At 38.2% G+C, this 20,666-nt stretch overlaps 1 protein-coding gene across 2 annotated transcripts in view; it reads left to right on the top strand.

Moving 5' to 3' along the window:
• The window catches only part of Vav3 (vav guanine nucleotide exchange factor 3), a 337,639-nt gene that overhangs the window by 202,488 nt on the left and 114,485 nt on the right, over positions 1–20,666 (top strand). For both annotated transcript variants that reach the window (XM_090334297.1, XM_090334298.1), the window contains exons 16-19: positions 2,910–3,011; positions 3,309–3,409; positions 12,004–12,029; positions 18,225–18,270. In XM_090334297.1, coding sequence (XP_090190423.1) covers positions 2,910–3,011; positions 3,309–3,409; positions 12,004–12,029; positions 18,225–18,270 — 275 coding nt within the window. The remainder of the gene's footprint in view (positions 1–2,909; positions 3,012–3,308; positions 3,410–12,003; positions 12,030–18,224; positions 18,271–20,666) is intronic.

Here is a 20,666-nt window from a genome sequence, read left to right as displayed (position 1 = left end):
AGTTCAACCTGTACTTGGCATGACTGTTTCCAATTGCTTGGGCTTTTTCATACACTTCCTCCCCTGAATAAGTCTACTTCTGCCACACCTAAAGAATCATTTCCATTCTCTAGATATTGAACAACTTCCTACTAGACATTCCCAAGAGAATGGCAATCTTCTGGGAAGTTAATTGTAATCAGTCAAGAGACTGTGGGATTCATAGAGCACATGTCTTGTCACACCACTGTCCTGTGGGTTCTTTCTCAGCTCTTCATAAACCAGAGCCCTCTGTGATTGAACACTAGCTCTGGGTCTGGTAGTATGTTAAGCACTTTATGTACATTACTTTGCCTTTCCAGTTTGGTTTTATTAGCATTCCTGTTTTATACTTTCCAACTCACCTGAGGTCACACTGTTCCTGATTTGCAAGTGAGGGTTTGAGCCAAGGTGGTCTAATTTCAGATTCTTGCCCTCTCCTTGCTTTTTGTATTCAGTAGTAGTTGAAGGGTCACGGGGTTAACTTTCATTCTTTAATATCTGATTCGAGATTTTTAAGATAATGTATGCAGTTATAGTTTAAGAATGGTGACAGTTCCTCCTCCCCTTCCACCCCACCGCTTCAAGTTTCATTTCCCTGGAGGCTGACGATTAACAGTATTTTCAGTTGTACTTATCTTTGAGATATTTTTAAAAATCTCATAGTGTGTTTGTGATCCTTTCAGCTCTTTGTCTTCTGAAAAATTACCTTCTTCTTTGTTACTTGGTAAAAGTTTCAAATACACATGGTCCACACACATCTCTAATGCCTATGCCAATATATATCTATATGTATATAGTTGTGTGTATATTCTACCCCTCTAACTGTCTATCTGTCATCCATCTATCCATCCATCCATGCCCAGAAAATGCTGTCTTTACCTATGTCCAAGCCAGATTTCTGACATTACTTAAGCTCTTACCAGTCTGGAATCTATATGTAGACACAAGTTTCTGCATTAATGAGACTGACTATTATTTGAAAACTAGAGAATGCTACTTTGTTGAGTTCCCAGTTTTGCAACTATTGGTTAGCAATTCATCAATGACTGTTTTCGCCATGATAGCTGAGGGGAAGAATAACCGCAGTTCTTTCTGGCTAAGTAAATGGATCTTCTGTTCTTTTCCATGCACAACATTGTGGATTCAATAATCCCATGTGTTTTGAATTGTGCGATGAGGTACTGTGTGTCCAGCTTTGCATTTTCCCCTTCCCTTCCTAAAGAAGAGCTCTGTCATTTTTAATCAGCTACACAAAGCTGGTGGAAATGGCCATACCTTTTAGTGTGCCTTGGAACATTTTTCCTAAAAAGCGAGGTCACCAGAAGCACGGGGCAGAGAAATCCCAGATGGTACTAATATTTGATTTCATTTTTTGCACTCTCATATGCAGCAGATGGACGGGAAGGCTGACCTCTCCGACACTTCTGCATCGCTGCCTGCTACTCCAATTGTCTTGCTGAATGTTTTTTCATAAAGCTCCTCTTGGTATCTCAAAGATTAATGCCTGGTCGCCTGCCTTTGTTATGCTTCATTACGTGCTGTGTGTCTGAGACTTGTTGTATTTTATAAAACGGGAAATCCTAGTTCATCAGTATCTTAGACTTTTCCTACAGTCTCGAATAGGATGGGACATCTTGGAGTGTGTTCTTTTAGCCTTCTAGGCGTTGCCTCTGATTTATATATACATACTTATCTTATTCTGAATTTTCTGATTTCTTCTGTGTCATGACTAATTTAAAATAATTCTAGATGTAATTGTTCCCAAATCTCTTACAAAAGGCTTAGCATAATGTGAATATTGATGGCTTTCTCTTTTACTGGAGCTTACATGGCTACTAAGAACACAAAGATAGATCGGAGTTTTTCATTTATCATTTCTTTCAGAATAAATACAGTTTCCTTATTTGTTAATGACTGCTGCTACTAATGATGGCGGCTTAGGAGTGAGGTAAAAATTAAATGGAGTAATGCGCATTGAGTGAGTATGTCAGGGGCAGACACAGGGTAAATGCACAATTAAATTAGTCAGAGGTATGCATACTAATTTTTTATTGTATTTGTGTAAGTATAACACAGAGGTAAGTGATGCATATAAATTTGTGTAGTTTGAATATGTATTGTGAGGACAATGAATTGTTTGTTAAAGAGTGTGTGTGTGTGTGTGTATGTGTATGTGTGTGTGTGTGTGTGTATGTGTGTGTGTATGTGTACTGGGTTTGTCCTTATGGTCTGGACACTGTCCCTTAGCTATTTTGCTCAAGATTGGCAATCTACCACTTGGGCCATAACTCCACTTCTGCATTTTTGGTGGTTAATTAGAGATAAGAGTCTCATAGATTTTCCTGCCTGGTTGGTTTCAAACTGTTGATTCTCAGGACTCAGCCTCCTGAGTAGCTAGGATTATAGGCATGAGACATCCATGTCTGAATAGAAAAAAAAATTTAATGGTGAGAACAATGCTTTGTTTTTTAAAATTCCTTTTTAAACATTCTACAATCCACCTAGCTCTCTAGAGAAGAACTCAATAGAGGCACGTTTATATTTCAGTGGTAAGACTAGAGAAAATGACCCAGTGTGACTCTCCTTAAGTTCCACTGTTTACCGGTCGCTTGGCCTGGGTGGCTACGCTCCAACATCCTTGCAGTGCACAGTTCTGATTAGGTTGCTCCTGACTTTCTATTTTGTAGGTCCTCATTCAACCAGGGCTTGTTGCATGCTTTAAAGCCTAACATAGGTTTGGCTTAGTATCCGTTGGGTTATAGGATTGTCTTTTTGCCTGGATCAGATCTCTACTTGATGCAATTTAGATGAATTTAGCATTTAGAAATCTCAGCTGTTAACTCTGTGGTAAAACTTTCTTTAGCAAATATCTCTTCCCATTTTTGCAGATCTAACATACGTCCAGACTACGCAGACTCCAATTTCCATGACTTCAAGATGCATACATTCACGAGGGTGACATCCTGCAAGGTCTGCCAGATGCTCCTCAGGTCAGTTTGCTCAGATTTGTTTCTCTGCTTAACCAGACTGCTGTTTTTGTTAAGTATCTCAGGAGTTTGTAGCCAGAGTTTTCTGAAGTGACGATATTGCGATTGGTACCCAACAGATCGTTATTAAGATCCCTGGACTTGGTCCCTCATTCCCTTCAGAACACAAAGAAAATCCTCTTCCTCTGTGGAGAGCACTTTGCAAAGCACTGAACGATTCTCTCCCTTCTTGTGTTGATGATTTCATACAGACAGAATTTAACACGTTTTAATATATCACTCTCTAATTTTACCTTTCAGAGGAACATTTTATCAGGGCTATTTATGTTTTAAGTGTGGAGCAAGAGCCCACAAAGAATGTTTGGGAAGAGTAGACAATTGTGGCCGGACGAATTCTGGTGGTAAGTTAACTGTATTGGTGGGATTCTGATTTTAATGAGGACATAAAATTTTCTACACATAATTAAGGCCTAATTTACTCTTTGGATATGCTTTTTATTGTACCATATTTTCTTTTGAAATTGTCATCCATGAGCACAATTGAAAATCTTTATAAAATTCATGTGACTTTTTCTACATGACTTGATTTTAAAGTGTTTATAGTCCTAACCACTCAAGAGGCTGAGTTCTGAAGATCGTGGTTGGAAGCTAGTCCAGGCAAGAAAGTTCATAATAATCTTATTTCCAGTTAACCAGTAAAAAGCCAGAAATGGAGCTGTGGCTCAAGTGGTAGTGTGCTAGCTAAGGGATAGACCCCAGGCTCTGAGTTCAAGCCCAGGATGTGTGCGCACGCGCACACACACACACACACACACACACACACACACACACACACACACACACACACACACACCAAATTTGTCTGGCTTTTATGTGGAGTTAGGAAGCAAACATTTTCAAGAGAAACCTGAAAGGTTTTATTTCATTTATTAACCTCAATTCTTAATTATATCATCAATCTTTTATGAATTCAGCAAGTCCAGAGTACTGAAAAACCAAACAGAAAGACACTATTCTTCCATCTTTATTTTTCTCATTTCTTCTTTCTTAAGCATTTAGCTCAGAACTGGTCATGATTCCCCAAATAAATATCACACAGACTAATTCATGAATTAATGAATTGAATACATTGTCATTTTCTAGCATTTAACAAAGAGCCTGGGTCCTTTGGATTTTATGTAAATATTTTCTCCTTGGATTTGAAAAACAGTACCCCATGGTGGTTTCATGAGCTAGTTGGCAATTATGCATTCAATTGCCTTTGGCTCCTCTCTGCTCCTTGTGGGCTGCCGCCCTTCCCTTTCTTTTCTGGCCTCTTTCTTCTTTCTCTTTCTTCTTCTTTCTCTTTGTCCTTTTCCCCCCAGAGTTTCTCGGTGTTTTATCAATAAGACCTTTCAAAATTCAGTAGAACTTTTTTGAGCACAAGAAAGGATCTTTAACAGCTTGAGTTCAAAAGGCAGCCATGTCAACCTTTGATTTTCCCAAAGGAAAAGATGGACATTGAATTATTTGGGATAATGTGAAGAAGAGTGAAAGGAAGAAGAGCTCATTTCATAGTTGAGTTCAGACAATGGGCAGTTGTAGAGAAGGTGACTCCTGATGAAGGACTTAGATCCCAACCCAGTTCTCTCTCTCTTCACTCCTTCAGTAGGCATCTTCAGAGGGCCTCTTGTGCCAGACTCTGTGCTAGGCACAAGCAGCTGTGAGGGCAAAGACCCTGACACTGTGTGGGTCCCTACACTGTTCCTGCCTCCCTGTCAAGCATCTCTGCCAATCAGCTCCTTGTCTTCAAGAAAGCCTATTCTAAGGACAGTGCACTGAGGGCTGGAGCCATTTTCTCAAGTTTGTGAGGCAGAAGAGACAAACTTCTCTCCTATATCTGTCAGAGAAGGTCTGAAATGGTTTACAAAGTTGTAAACCTAGGCTGGGTGCCATGGCTCGCACTACTCTTAGAAGGCTGAGATCTAAGGATCTTGGTTCAAAGTTGACATGGGTAGAAAAGTCCAGAATATTCTTACCTCCAGTTAACCAGCAGAAAGCATTTATTTACCCACTCTATTTTCCCCCTTCATGTCTGTGTAGAATACACGAAATAGTATTGCTAATTGTCTCTAATTTGGACAACTTCAAAATTTTCTTAACTCTCAATCTTAATCCTTCTATATAATTGCTGAATGACAGTTAAAGACCTTTGGAAAACAAGTATAATTACGTTGCTCTTTTGCTTTCGCCTTTCTTTTTTTGTGTGTGTGTCTGTTTTGAGGCTTGAACTCTGGGCCTGGGCACTGTCCCTGAGCTTTTCAGCTCAAGGTTACTACCCTACTCCTTGAGCCACAGCACCACTTCTGGTTTTCTAGTGGTTGACTGGAGATAAGAGTCTCAAGGTCTTTAGTGCCCGGGCTGGCTTTGAACCACAATCCTCAGATCCCAGCCTCCTGAGTAGCCAGGATTATAGGCATGAGCCACCATGCCTAGATTGCATACTAAACTTTCTATTCTGTATAATTAATTTCCAGATATTTTCATATGCAATGCAAAGCCTTGGGTCGTTTAATCAATTTTTACCATTCCTTTCTCTCCCAGCTAGCAGTACAGCCTCCTTTATTTATAATGCACACAGACACATATATATGTATGTGTGTAGAGAGAGGAATTTATGTATATATATAATACACATTTGTAACATACATATGTACACATACAATATAATTTCTCTATTATAGTATTTTTCTTTTTATATCTATTTGATAAACACATTCCTTTCTGAAAACCCAATGAAAATCTTGCCTCAATTTTGAAAATATTTTTGACAAACTCAGTGCCTGGCTTTCTTAGTCTTTTCACTCTTCTAAGTTTCTCTGGTACTGATCATTTATTACATTTATCTCCTAGCTGATACCTTCAATTAGGCTCAGTGGTAAGAACCATATATATATGATACTCTGACCTCAGGGAACATGTTACATAAAGAATGGATAGCCATCAAAATGACAGATGAACAGGTAGAATGCAGAACAAGAACACCTGGAGATAATGTACATTTAGGAGGGTTGAGACATTACATAGATTTTGAGTCCATCTTTGTAGAAACTAGAGCTTGACTAGATGTTAACAAATGAAAGAGGAACCCTGCCTAGCACCTCTCACTCTCTCAGGAGTGAGAGAGAACTTTCTAGTATTTATGCATGGGAAGGCTCAAGCCTGCATACTGACCATCAAGCCTTGGGCATGGAACATTTGGGCTTGGTTAATAAGTAGCAAGAAAGTGAGCCCCCAAGACCTCACTTTTAAGAGCTGTTTACTCAGGATCAATTCTTTTGTGAAAATGCTTGTGGGAATCCTACCACTTCTCTATGAATCACCTTTCTACTTATAGTTCCAAGCTCTGCCCTCCTCATTTACTTTCTTTCTTCCTAACCCTGCTCTTTGCCAATCATTAACCACACCTCCATCACTCGCTAGTGGTATGAATTAAGTTGTTCTCTAACTAGTTTAGCTCCAGATTTCATTTATTTTCCAAGGTCAGACTGTGCAGGGACAGCCAGTACCCATACCCAGTTCCTGTCCCAACTTCCAGGAAGTTGACTTCACATACATGCAGCTTCCTGGGGGCTTCTGTGGTCACACAGGGGTAATTTCCCTCCAGATGGTCATCCAGGGTGTGAGCTACCAATGTCCACCATGAAATGGCTTCTAGGAATTTCTTTTTCTAAAGTTGGCTTTCCTTCGATGTTGTCTGCCCTGAATTCAAAACAAAACAAAACAAAACTTTCATATTGAATCTTCTGTGATCATTGAATCTAGTCTTCATTCAGCCTGAAAATAACACTTGCCACAGTTGCAGTGCATTTCTTAACAAAGTACCCACACTAATATTTCACTAGGATAGATTATTAAACTAAATACACTTGAAGTATGAAAACTCCCTAACTTTATTTGTGTAATGGAAATGAACCTGAGAAGTCGGGTGTTGACCAATTGCCTGGCTACAAATAAAGGACCAGAAGTTTTAGTCTTGTTCTTCCAGTGAACTTGACTTGACTCCTTTGTAGTCACCATAGCAACTCAGATAATCAACACGTTACACGGGCTGTGAAGTGTGCGCCAAAAACTTTCCAGCGTTAATAATGAGTAGGTATGAACTCCATTATATGAGACTCTCTCAACATGCTACTACAAAGGGTAATTCTAGGGTAGCATTTCTTTCTCACAGGACACACCAAGAAAGTTTAATCTTGGATGGCAGCTGTCAGTCATTTATTCTTCTCATCCCCACCCCACGATAAGACAGGGCTAAAACCTTCCTGCTACTTCCTGCTCTGACAGTGATCAATATAATTTGCTCTAGATCTTTGAAGTTAAAACAAAGAAAGTTACATTGGAAGGCAAATAGTGCTGGGGCAGACAACTCTCCCTTTAGTAGGAATGCAAGCCTCAGCTGCTCTCATATTTAACGGAAGCGATTCCCCATTTGCTGTATCTGTTTAATCGTTCTTTTTTTTTATTATTATCTAGGCCAGCTTGCTGCCACTGCTGCTGGAGCCGCCTCTAATTAAAAGGAGGTTGTCTTGGTATCTGAACTGTTTAAACCTGCATGCATCTTGCCTATAACCTGCATTCAAAGGGGCATCTTTCATAACTAGTATTGCATGTTTTAGGATGAGAGACATCTTGTAGCTCACCATGTTTTTGGACCTTCTACCACTAGGCATCTTTATGATATTGTGTTGACATGAAGTGAATGGAGCTTAAACATTTATAACCAAACACACACACACACACACACACACACACACACACACTCTCTCTCTCTCTCTCTCTCTCTCTCTCTCTCTCTCTCTCTCTCTCTCTCTCTCTCTCTCTTTCTCTTACACTTTTAGTTTGGTTTAGTAGCGCTTAAAACCTTTCCCAAAAATTATGGTTTTTTTTTTCCCCTCGTCAAGACAGTTTTATATTCAAGAGTAGTTATTCCTTCCATTTAACTGGTTGGGTAAGTTTAATGATACGTTAATAATTATTAAAGTGAATTGGGAATTATTTTGTATATTTTTATAGCTGTAGAAAACAGCTTTGAAATCAAAGTCTCTTTATGGTTGTGATTTGCTTATTATTCCTGCTCTTCCTTTTCCTCCTCCTCCTCCTCCTCTTCTTCTCTTCCTCTTCCTCGTCCTCCTCCTTTTTTCTCTTCCTCTTCTTCTAAAATATTCTTCCCCTTTTCAAACATAGCATTTGTGCAACTTTCTCTAAAATGCAACCAGTCCAGTAATTCTGTGTATCACAACACACATGACTGCAAAACACATTCAGTAGTCATGCTGGTAACTACTTTCCTGTGGTCCCTTTTGTGACAAGGGATCTTACTGGACACTGCTCTAGCTACTCTTAAGAAACTGAACCTCATATAAGAGATGAAACAAATTGAGAAAGAATGTCTGAACTGAGAGCCACTTAGGTTGGAAAAACAAATGTACTTGGGCTGCATTTTATGTTTAAGCAAGTGAATGATACAGTGTGAGTCCGAGGCCTCTGTGAAAGTGATTTAATCTTAAATACGCACATTGAGCCCAGCTGGCATGGAAGCTTGAGTTCTGTGGCTGCTCCCAGCACCTGGGCCTCACCAGTTCTCCGAATTACATTGAACCAGCTGGGACATGATGAAAGAATGCAAAGCATAAACCCCTCAAGGGGCTGTGAGTCACCATCTAGAAAGGTTCTTGAAAGGGTAAGAACATTTTATAGTTTGATTAGTAGGAGTCTGAGAAGTAGGCTGCCAGGTAAAGACAAGTTGAGGATTAAAAAGTTTCAGAAACTTGAAGGATTGAATTACTCTCCAGAGAAAGTTCCAGGAGAAAACGACCTTTTCTTAAAAAAAAAAATTTAAATAGCAGATCTCAGCCAGCAAACTTTTTTCTGGGTCAGAATCCAACCAAAGAACATTGGCTGGTAAAATCAGGTCCAGTGGGAGGTGATCTCCCAGACCCAGAATGGCCTGTGTGCACCCACGATTTTCTAGATATCCAACTTTCCTGTAAAATGATTTCGGCATAAACTAAGAAGAAGTAAAAGGAGGAGGTTATGCACTTCCAAATCAGATTGGCTTTTCCACAGAAACTTCAAAGGAAAAGGCCTTGGTTCCATTCTTCTAACCAAAATAATCTTCTAATTATGACATAGTATTTGTTAGGCTTTTCCATCTAAGTTAATAAGAGAATTTGGACTGTGTAGAGTAGAGGTCCTTGCTCACAAGTTCTAAACTAGTTTCTGTACCCTATATAGAGTCTCATTCAAAACCTATTTAAGATATGGCTTTAAAACTTAGACTTGTCAGACTGTGTATGTCATTTGTGCAACTAGAACAAGTCAGAGGGCATGCTGCCCCATGTTATGTTCATCTAAGAGCAGTGGGCCTCTGTTCTGGGCAGCAGGGTGAATTGATGGGGCCATAAGGACAGGAGCAATGGCAAAGAAAAGGGGTGAATCTTATTGAACCCCTCCATGCCTCTGCAGTGAGAAGCTCATAGAGCTCTAAGCCTCACCCCGCTTTTTTAACCCAGAGGGGGCTTTGTAGTCTCCCATGAGTGTTAAGTGGAAAGCTGATTATCTTGATAATATGCCAAAGAAAGCAATCAAGAGACTGAAGGGGAGAAAATGAAGGAGAGAGTTGTAAGGGAGCCAGCCTGGTTTCCTTTGTCCTTTATCTTGCATCAATCCCACTCAGGTCCTGCCTGAGCCTCAAGTCCTCCTGAGTTCTGTGGACAGTTACTGGTCTATGACAGGAACTGAATAACTCACAGCCACTCTCTTCGTCGATGAGACATGAAGAGCCTGTAACGGAGGCTCTCCCATTTTGGATCTGATCTTGGGTGAAGAGGTAGATACAAATGAGACATTTATTTTTGCCAAGGAACACCCAGGGGACCTTCACGAAGCCTTGTGAGACAGTTATGAATATGGGATGAATTCATAGGTGTGATGCCACAGATAATGCATTTGGAGCATGATGCAAAAGACCTTCACAGAGGCACCAAAACACTTTCACAAAAAGAAACAGGAAAGGAACCAGATATGTTCTCATTGAAATTAAGTACATATTGATGAGTCCATATTAATTAGTAAGCATGTAAGTTACAAGATTAAGAAGTCACCATTTTGAAGCCCTCTAACATCTTTAGTTTCTTTGGATCAGAAATTTACATTCTGCTTACTCAAGGGGCTGAGATTTGTGGATCCTGGTTCAAAGCCAGCCAAAGCAAGAAAGTGCATAAGACTTTTATCTCCAATTAATCACCCCTCAAACCAGAAATGAAACTGTGGCTCAAGTGGTAGAGCATACTATCCTTGAGTGAAAAAGGTAATTCTCCAGCCCTGAGTTCAAGCTCCAGTACTAGCAGAAGAAAAAAAGAACCCATGTTCCCTTAACTTGATATCTGAATATGCACCAGACAGAAGGTGCTTCCTTAGTCCCTTTTTCCAACCAGTCCTGGTGGATAAGCATTGTGCAGTTCAAAAGAAGTAATAGAAGCACTTGGAATACTGTTTTCAATGTGCTAATGTGCTGATTTCAGGACTGGGGCAGCAATTCCATCCAAGATGGTCACCTTAGAGAGCCAGGGGCATGGGATTTAAAATGGCCAAAGGGATACAGACTCACTGCTCCCAAGTTTTCCATCTGCATTAGTGGTTTTTTTTTTAAAGGAAAAAAAATGAAAAGGAAAGGAAAAAAGAAAAAAAAGCTAAACCAGCATCCAGTTCTAATGTCCCAGGCAATCCACCTGCAGAAAGCAATCTGGCAGCTCTCAGGTGTTCTGGTAGGTGTTTTCCCTGAACTCTGGCCTCAGGGCTGCTTAGAGCTGTTTAGAGAAACACCCTACAGAACTCTCATTTAGACCCGCCCCTGCTCTCCTGTCCTCTCCTTCAGCTGCCTCTTCTCTTCAATCTTTGCCTGGAGGGCCATTCTGTCACAGATGTTGGTCTGGGTGTGGGCACACCGCTGTGAAGGCTTTCCACTTTGAGGGAGTTTATAACACATCTAGGTGCTCCTAGATATGGGGCAAGGTAGATACACACACACACACACACACACACACACACACACACACACATCTGCCCACTAGTTTTCTATATGTAGTGTGCACTCGGAACTCTGAGGGATCCTTTGCAGTCCAACCACAGTTTCTCTCTTGAAGATCTACCCTCCCAGAACCATTTAGAATCATCAGGCAATTTCAGGAAAGGAAATGGAGTTGAGAAGTTGCCCTGCTTATAAAGAAGTAAACTTAAGGATGTCAGGAAAACTAGTGTTGGATCGAAGATAATCTTGACTATAGGTTTTATTTCTACCTTTTAAGTCAAGCTAGTTTGGGGACTGGTATGTAGCTCAGTGTGAAAGTACTTGCCTAGCAAGTGCAACATCTTGGGGTCTTGGGTTTGACCCCCTAGGACCAAAAAAGAAAAAAAACCCAGAAAACCTCTTGTTTTGTTTTTGTTTGGTTTTCAAAATGAAATGACAATTGTTGAATAGAAAGCCACTTTCTGGAAAACTTCATATGGAATGCTTCACGGATTTAAGTTTGCAGTTGGCAAAAATAGTGCAAAACCTTTGCTACTTTGTGTGTTTTTATTCTTAAAATAAGATGCACAGAAAGAAAAGTTTGCAGCTAAGTATCTTGCACAGCAATCTAGTTCAAGTTCTGGTCTTAAGGAGTTTTACTTGGTTGCATTGACATTGCTTAATGTACAATTGAAAAAGTTAAGTTTAACCTAGAAGTCATTTAGAACTATGAGTCATGCTGCTGACAAGCCAATAAGGTAAGAGAACCCAAGTTGCAAAACAATTACTAGCCCAGCCTGAGGGACCCTGGAAATATATTACAGGTAGCAGTTACAAAAACAAATCCGTAGTGCTTTACCACACTGCAGAGGACGGGCTGAGCTTGCTGTCTAACCAACCCAAATCACTTTGTACTGACAATGCCAATTTTTACATTTGTTTCAGAACCAGGGCCGCTGAAACCATCAGAGGTAAGCTTGACATTTATCTTTGGTTGTATATAAGCTTTGCATTCCAGGTTGTTTGCTAACCTAAGCTGGCTTGCACCTTTACAATGTTCCATGTGCTATGTAAAATGACTCGGAGAGATCGAATAGAGGGAGAAATCTTCCATGGCATGCTTGAGTGAAGGCAGAGGAATTTTCAGTTTTAGTTTAGAAATTTTAGGTTGATGGCAAATGTAGGTATTTCGATTGTGTGTGTGTGAAATAGAACTTTTTGTGGGAAGGAACAATGGTCACCAGTGCAGGAAATTGGTAGACTTGTCTTTTGTCCTGAAATCTCATACCCATACCCAGCATTCGCCTGTACTGACAAGTCTCACATTGTTGCTTCTAGGACATTGGTTCACATTTCTAGCAGCTTTCCATTTGAGTGTAAACATGGTTAGCATCATATCCTGTCACTCAAATCAAGATCTGGTAACATGTCTGTTTGAACACATTTTAACATGTAAAGACTTAGAAGTATGCAATCCCTGTTACCTTTTGGAATAAACTTACTTAGACACCGTTCCACTGACTATCACTCAAAAGTGACAATGTTTTTAAACCCGATACCTCAAAATTCCCTTAGCAAAAACTGCTTGGGAAAAAATTGTATTGGAAAATAAAATACAAAATATGTGTATTTAGTAATATGTAGCAACAATACAACAATCTGAAAGTTTCTGATTAAAAGGATGACAAAAATATCATTTAATGTGTACCAATTATTCTTCTTTAAATCCCCAGCACTAAAAAATAAAAAGCAAAACTCCATGGAAGTGATATCTAATTATGTTCTTTTTATATGTATAATAAGTTTGCATTTATATAGTTGGTAAAAATAATGAAAGTATAGCAAGATGTCATATGGGACACTTTTTTCTATTTCGGGAGGAGGCATAGAACTTAAGTTACATATATAGGGGCTTAAAAACCTGATACAAATAACTTCATGTAAGGCACAGCTCTTCTTTTTCCCCCCCTTTTTATATCTTTAAGTAGTTGTTCAAAGTGATTTCAATTTAACATATTGATTTATGAGTACAATGCATTAGACATAGCTATTCAATGTATAAGTCAAGTGTATTTTATATTCCAGAGCTAGATGAAGAAATAGTAACAAGGCAAAATATTAAAAAAAAACTCAACAGGACATATGAGTTATTTTAGTCTAATAACTTAATCACAATTTCTTTTAGTGTTTTCAAATGAAACTTTAAAAAAAAATCTGTGCTGTCATGATTGTTTTAGCAAAATAGTCTTGTCAGAGCAGCCCCTTCTGACTTCCCCTCATACCTGGTCTGAAATTGTTGAGCTTTGAACTTTGACTTAGTATTATTTAACATTTATCCTATTAGATATATGTATTTTTTCCTAAGTAAACTATTTTATTTTCTGTCAATGAGGCAATGTGCAATGAAGTAGGTGCATTTACAGAAATGAAGTGTGCTAATAAGAAGTGGTTAATAATTTTTCACATTATTAAATTCTCCAAGGCACTTTTAAACTCAAAACTTTTATATAAGCTTATTAATGAATTAATTCTCACATTGATTTTTTAAATGTAGCAGCATTTTCAGAGATGGCTTTTTTCTCTCTCACATAACAAGTATAATTGTATTTAATGTGTGACTATACTACTAATGTCTACTTTGAGTGAAAAATTCTCATAAATCTACTTGGAAATCTTGGTTGATTTAAGAAAAATGTACAGCAAAGAATATTAAGAAGGTGATTTTCTTTTTTTTCCTTCTTTGGAAGACCTTCTTTCTTACTTTGTACTGGTTTAGAGTTCTCTTTTGTTTCCTTTTCAATACCTACGATTGTGAATCTTATTTTATTTACATGACTTCCTCAGAGTAGGTGAGTTTTTAATAGCCCCAGGATCCATAGGTCTCTACAATCATTCCTGAACATTTTCATCTAACATTCACTATAGCTCTCTATATACCTCCCCCTGTCTCTAAGATGTGAGTTTATCATTATGAATCTGTTCAGCTATTTGTAATCCAGTCTCCAGTGCTGTTGAGAACAGAGGGAAGAAAGCCAGCTTCCATGTAACAAATGGAGCTTTGCTTGTTTTATTGGTAAAAATCAGCAGAGAGAATTAGTTTATTTCCCCAAAGAGAAAAGAAAAGACAGAGAGATTATGGGACAAGAAAAGTATTTTGTTAAAGACAAAGACAAGGTAATATTGAAGTAAGAAATATTGCTAGTGCTTATAGAGTTAAGGGTGGTCTTCCCCCACCCCTTAGTAGATCTAAAGAGATTGAGGATTTCCCAGAGTTCCTTTTCACCTTTTCTCTTCTTTCCCATGTTTTGAGAATAGTGACAGGATAACAGTTGAATTTTATATGATAAAATTGCTATTCAAAACACATTTCAAAAGACAGACAAACAGGTGAATGGACTATCACAGTGCTCTGAAAGTTACTGTAAGCCTGAAATAAACTGTATTTTTCTTTAAAAACAAAAAAACCACAATTCAAACTCAAATAATGTAATTCTTTAGAAAAGCTAAACTGTATTTTTCTTTAAAAACAAAAAAACACATTTCAAACTCAAATAGTGTAATTCTTTAGAAAAACAAAGTCAAAGTTCAACAAAATAAACACAAGGCAGCTGGTAATGGGGGCAGGGGGTTTGAAGGGGAGAAGGGTAGATAAATGAAGGGAGAAGAGAGGGAGGATGAAATCAAGACAATTAAGAAGAGTGAGGGAAGGGGTGGGCAGGTGAGGGATAGGTGAGAATGTTGAAAGGGGGGAGATTGATCAAGATGCATTGCATTCATAAACTGCTTTGTTAATGGCTACTCCCTTGTATAACTACTTAATGGTGATTAGAAACATTTTTAATAAGACAGAGACATTCTAGGTGCTTTTAAAGTAAATACATCCCAAATTACCCAAATAAGCTAAATAGCTAAACTGTATGTGTCCCATTTTAAAATTTTTCTATTTTAAAAATCTTGTTCACTACATACATTTTTATTTATCTTACTTTTTATTGTAATTAATAGAAGGGTTATATTATATTCGCCAGATAGAAGGTGTATTACTTAACAATCATTGCTACCCTTTCTCATGTTTTGGTCCCCATTTCCCTCTCCCCACACCTCCCCTCTTCTTGTTTTCCTTCCTTTTCTATCCTATTCACTACATACTTTATTCCACTGTCTGCCTTTTTCTGTAGAAAAGTTTCTGTCTTCAGAATGGCTGAGTTGCAACAGCTTTTCACAAGGAACACTGCAAACACAAACAGGCAGGCCTGTGGCATTGGTATCTGGCTATAATCCCAGCTGAGACAGACAGTTTTTTTCTGTTCAAGACCAGCCTGGGCAAAATAGTAAGATCAAGTCCTAAATGCAAACAAGCAAAAGTACCGCCAAACAACAGCAGCAACAAACAGGACAACAATAATCTAGAAGAAGCATTTGTCTTTGGTATGAATTGAAACATTTAAAATCCGATGAAATTAATAGTAATGGTAGTAATTAGAAGCTATCATTTTAAAATCCTTGCCAACAGATAGTATGATGCTAAATGAAAGGACCTCCAGGATATAGAAACAAAAGCTATATAATGAGTGATTGTTGTCCTTAATGTACTATGTTATCTCTCATCTCTGTTGCTGTCTTGTCCCTTGGTTATCTCATATTGTTACACTATTTTACTTTGTTATCTGATATATTGTGTATATGCTTGATGGGTTATTTGAAATTGGATAGGGAAGGGGGGGAAACAACATGAGCGGCGGGGTGGGGGGGGGCGGAGGAGGATGGGGACCATGACATGAGAAAGGGTATCAATGTATGTGAAGTAATGCACCTTCTATCTGGTGAATATAATGTAACCCTTCTATTAATTACAATAAAAATATAAGAAAAAAATCCTTGCCAATTGACAAGAACTATTCCATGTACTTAACATGAATGAGCTCACTGAGTTCTCACCAGTGGACCTAAAAAAATAGTACCATTGATATCCATGCAATACAGATGATAAAACCTAAAAATATTCGATTTTCTTGACATTACCAATTTTCAGTCTTCTACCCCAGGCCTTTCAGTGTGCTCTTGAACTCAGATTCTTCTCTTCACATTTATTTATTTTTTTCTTTCAAGCCAGTACTGATGAAGGAATTCTAGGACTCAGCAACAGGTTCAATTCCTTTCTTACCTCCCATGGCATTTGTTTTCTTTTCTTTTTTTTTTTTTTTTTTTGGTCCATCGTGGGGCTTGGACTTTGCGCCTAGGCACTGCCCTTGAGCTTTTCAGCTCAAGGCTACCACCCTACCCCTTGAGCCACAGCTCCACTTCTGGTTTTCTAGTGGTTAATTGGAGATAAGAGTCTTACGGTCTGCAGTGCCTATGCTGACTTTGAACTGAGATCTCAGCCTCTTAATTAGCTAGGACTATAGAAGTGAGCCACCATGCCCGGCAGCATTTGATATTTTTAAAAAGTACATACCATCAGCAGAAAGACTTTCTATTTATCAAACATTAGGAAGGTTGTGGGATATGTGGCAAATAAATAGAGGAAAGCTAGCTGTCATTATTTACTTTCGTGTTGAAAAATAGTGTCAGTTGTGTTCAATATGGAGAGGTCCAAAAGGTTTTGTGAAATTCCAGGTAGAAAAGAATTGTGTTTTATTTTTTCCTTTGAAAGGAGTTTTCATTTTATGTAACTGTCAGGATTCCCCTATCTCTGGCTCAGCCACCTAGAAGCTCTGAGCAACAATGTTTTTCTCTCCCTCACTAGACTCTTTTATTACAGTTTGTAGTCAAGCTATCTGTCTTGCTCAACAGGACTTCAATGCTGATTTTAATGATCCTAATAGTCTCTTACAAATCCCTTTTGAAAGTAGTTCGGCTAAAAACAAGTTACATTTCTAAAATTTTTTCAATTGGCTCTCATCTGAGAACCCAGGAAATCTGCTAGATATGGTTTCTAGGCCCTTCTGGAAGCCTGAAAAACCTCTGTTTTTACAATCCTCAAAAGAACTCATGGCTCATAAACAAAGTCTAGGTGTGCTATCAGTGCAACCAGGCTCCACCTGCCTAGGCACAAACCCCAACATAAAAAAAAAAAAAAAGAAAATTGCTTTGGTGAAAATGTGAGTCATGAGAGCAGCCCACACTCAGCTTCTCATTCAGTTGTAATGATAAAAAAGTAAAAACAGTTGAGCTCTTCTCAGAGATTGTCATAGTTATTAGATGGTGATGAATTTAATGCTTGTGAAATCAAATGTATAATTGTGTATTTTCAAACATTTTTTTACATCTCTTGTTCTTTGTCTTATGTGTAAAACATAGAATATACAGATCTTCTTCTGCCTTTTTTTCTGTATGAAGATTCATAGTTGGGCCTCTGTAATTCTAGCTACTCTGGAGGCTGAGTTAACAAACTGTTTAAAAATAGTTTTTGTTTTCCCAAATATAATTTATCCATAATGAAAACACCATTCCCACCTTGGTGTGTACTGTCATCAGAGCTCTAATATTTTGCTTTGAAAGACCTTCAGTCCTTGGTCTATCAGAGTCCACAAACACAGCTGAGTTCAGGGCCAGTTTAAGGCAGTTGCTTATAATGGTAGCCAGGTCCATTTTCTGACCAACAATGACCGTCTGCCTTTGTCCTTTTAACTATAGTCACTGTGAACTTTTTAAAAAATTCTTTTTAGGCCAGGAGTTTGGCCTAGTGGTAGAGCACTTGCCTAGCATGCACAAAGACCTGGGTTCAATTCCTCTATACCACATACATAGAAAAAAGCCAGAAGTGGTGCTGAGGCTCAAGTGGTAGAGCTCTAACCTTGAGAAAACCCAAGGACAGTGCTCAGACCCTGAGCCCAAGCCCAGAACTGGCCAAAAACATTATTTTTAAATTGTGTGACAATATTAGTAGAGTTGGTAGGAAAATATTTCTCTTTCTTCATGTTATATCAATGACTGACAAATGTCAGGATATTCATGGGGAAGACATCTTAGAGGACTAATGCAATTAACTTACAAAAGTAAAAGTTAAAAGTTTTTTTTGTTGTTTCAAATTTATCCATGCTTTTCATTGGGAAAAAAATCAGGTTGATTGGGCTTCCAGTGTTTCAGAGGCAATATATATATGATTTCATAATGCTAAGTCACCAACACATCTTTATTTTTGTTTTGTTGCCCTTTTTGCACAGAAACGGACCAATGGACTCCGAAGGGCTCCGAGACCTGTGGACCCAGGTGTGTCTCTGACTGTAGTACATCTCGTAATGACTTCAGTGAAGTGACTGAAGGCATACAAAAATTGCTATAGAAAAGCCACTGTGACAGTTTGTCCTTTGCTCCTTTACAGTTTGGTATACAATGGGTGACCAGGAGGTAAAGGTCTGAAGTGTAAATCATTCACATGTTGAGTAACCTCCAGTTCCACATTGTTTCCACAGTCAGCAGTTGAGCTGCTCATCTGCTTCCTGAACAGCACTTTCTCCTTGCTCAATTTTAATTATGTAAGAAAATCAGCTAGCAAAATGACATTTATAAATTAGTGTTTTTAAGGGCAAAGCATATAATGGGTACCCTCTTTATTCTATATGTATATATGTGTATATACATATATATGTATAACTATATACGTATGTATCTATTTATTAAATATAGGATTTAGTAACAGAAGCATAACTCTTAAGACTTTGTGAACAAGTGCCATTTTGAGACTAATGATTCACCTGTAGTAAACATTCAGTTTTTTTTTCTATTTAACTTTGTGAGCTTTGCCCTATCATTATGCTACCATAATACTTCTTTTTTTTTCCCCCAGCCATTAAGCAATGCCTTCCATGGTTTAATGAGTGAATATTTTGTTCTGTATCTGATCGTCTTACACTTGTAGGTAAAAAAGTATTCACCAGTATAAAGGCCAGACAGACAAACTCTCCTGAGTAAATCACAGGGCACCGTATCTGGAGAGTAAGGTGGATTGTGTGCTTTGTTTTGTTTGCTGTCCATAAGAAGTGTTTCCCTCTTTGTAAAGTTTAGTTTTCAAAGCATAATAGCTTTTAACTAAAACCACACCCATGGTGAGTCCAGCTAGTTTCTGAGCTGTCTGAGGTTTATATAGAAGCATTGTTGCCTCTGGCAAGAAATTGCTTCACTTATATTCTGAGATCAGTTTACATCTTTTAACTACAGGAGAGAGAGAAAAAAAGAAGCCATTAAAACAGAGGGTTCTGGTTTGCTGTTTAATAACCTGATTTTCTCAAGGCAAGACACTTTGCAGAGAATTCAGTGATAACCTGTTGAGGTGGTTTCTATTTAGTAGGAGTATATGGCTGTGAACATAGGAGTGTGTGTGTGTGTGTGTGTGTGTGTGTGTGTGTGTAGGTGTTGTATTTCTATTTCAGCATGCCATTTGACCTTTACAAATGTTATTTTTAAATTTCTTTCTTCTATGGGTAGCTTTATGTAGTCTGTTTCTCTCCAGAGAAGTAAACTTCTCTGTGCATAGTGTGCCAGTAGAAACACAATTAACTCTTAACAATTTACTTTATAATCAGAATCTTCGAGGATCTTAGATTCTGGGAGGGAAAAATACACTGAATTCAGATTGTAAATAGGGCCAGATTGACCAATCATAAAATGAATTTATACAATTTTAACCCAAAGGGGATGGCTTGCTATAGATATAAGTCTACTGGTATTTGTATTTGTCCACAGATTTCTCAAACTTCATAAAGACTAAATTTGCAAACATGAAAGTAGTACTCTTGTATGTTGTGTTTGTAAAAATTGTGTAGAATAGTTTTCTGTTATGATAATTGTGTCTACGTATATTTCTCATTTTTTCCCACCTTAAAAGAAACCTGGTGAGGTGACACTTCCCTTTTCTTCCATGAGGTAGCTTTGGATTTGGCCTTGAATTATGTGTTTTGTTTGATTTTTTTACCTCCCTGCTTCTTATAGCCGGCCAGGTGGCCTGCTTCTTTGTTCAGAGTTACTCCTTGCCTGGTGTCTGTCTTGAGTGCATCCTAACGTGGCTGTTGGTCACAAATTTCCACAGTGGTGAGGTGTGTTTTATCCAAGTTGTTGAAACAAGAGATTTCAAAGTTGGGGCTTCAGAATTGCTTCCAGGAACATTCTGGTTTACTATGAAAAGTCTGTTGATTTTTTTGTTTTTTTATACCCCTTTTCTAACTAATTTAGTTTGCATCTCCAAGCACTAACACCCCGACTACTTTCCAGACCTTCCTTCTAGCATGGCTTATAGGAAAAACAAATAATTGGTTTGTGGATCCAGGTGTAACCACTTCATTAGGTTCAAATTTCAGAGTCATGCACGAAGGTAAATTGTGTGTCTTTTCATAGACCTTTTATATTGAAGAGAACTTAATGCTAGAACTTAATACTTCCAACTTAATGTTGGAAGTAAAGACTTACTACATTTGAGTTGGTGGTGATGAGGTATTGTTTCCTGTACTGGGTTTTTAAGATGTTATTCTTCTTGCTGATGGACTAATGGATCTACATTGCCTGGGCTTTGGATTGACTATTTATTTGCTGATTGACCTTGGTCAGATTGCTTTCTTTCCATGTACTGTCCTTTTCTTATTTGTAAAAAATGGACAAATAACTGTATCTAC

This window comes from Megascapheus bottae, chromosome 6, assembly GCF_031878675.1.
Source record: "Megascapheus bottae isolate mThoBot1 chromosome 6, mThoBot2.hap1, whole genome shotgun sequence".
In the NCBI taxonomy this organism is placed as follows: Eukaryota; Metazoa; Chordata; class Mammalia; order Rodentia; family Geomyidae; genus Megascapheus; species Megascapheus bottae.
This window is presented reverse-complemented; position numbering and strand designations above follow the sequence as displayed.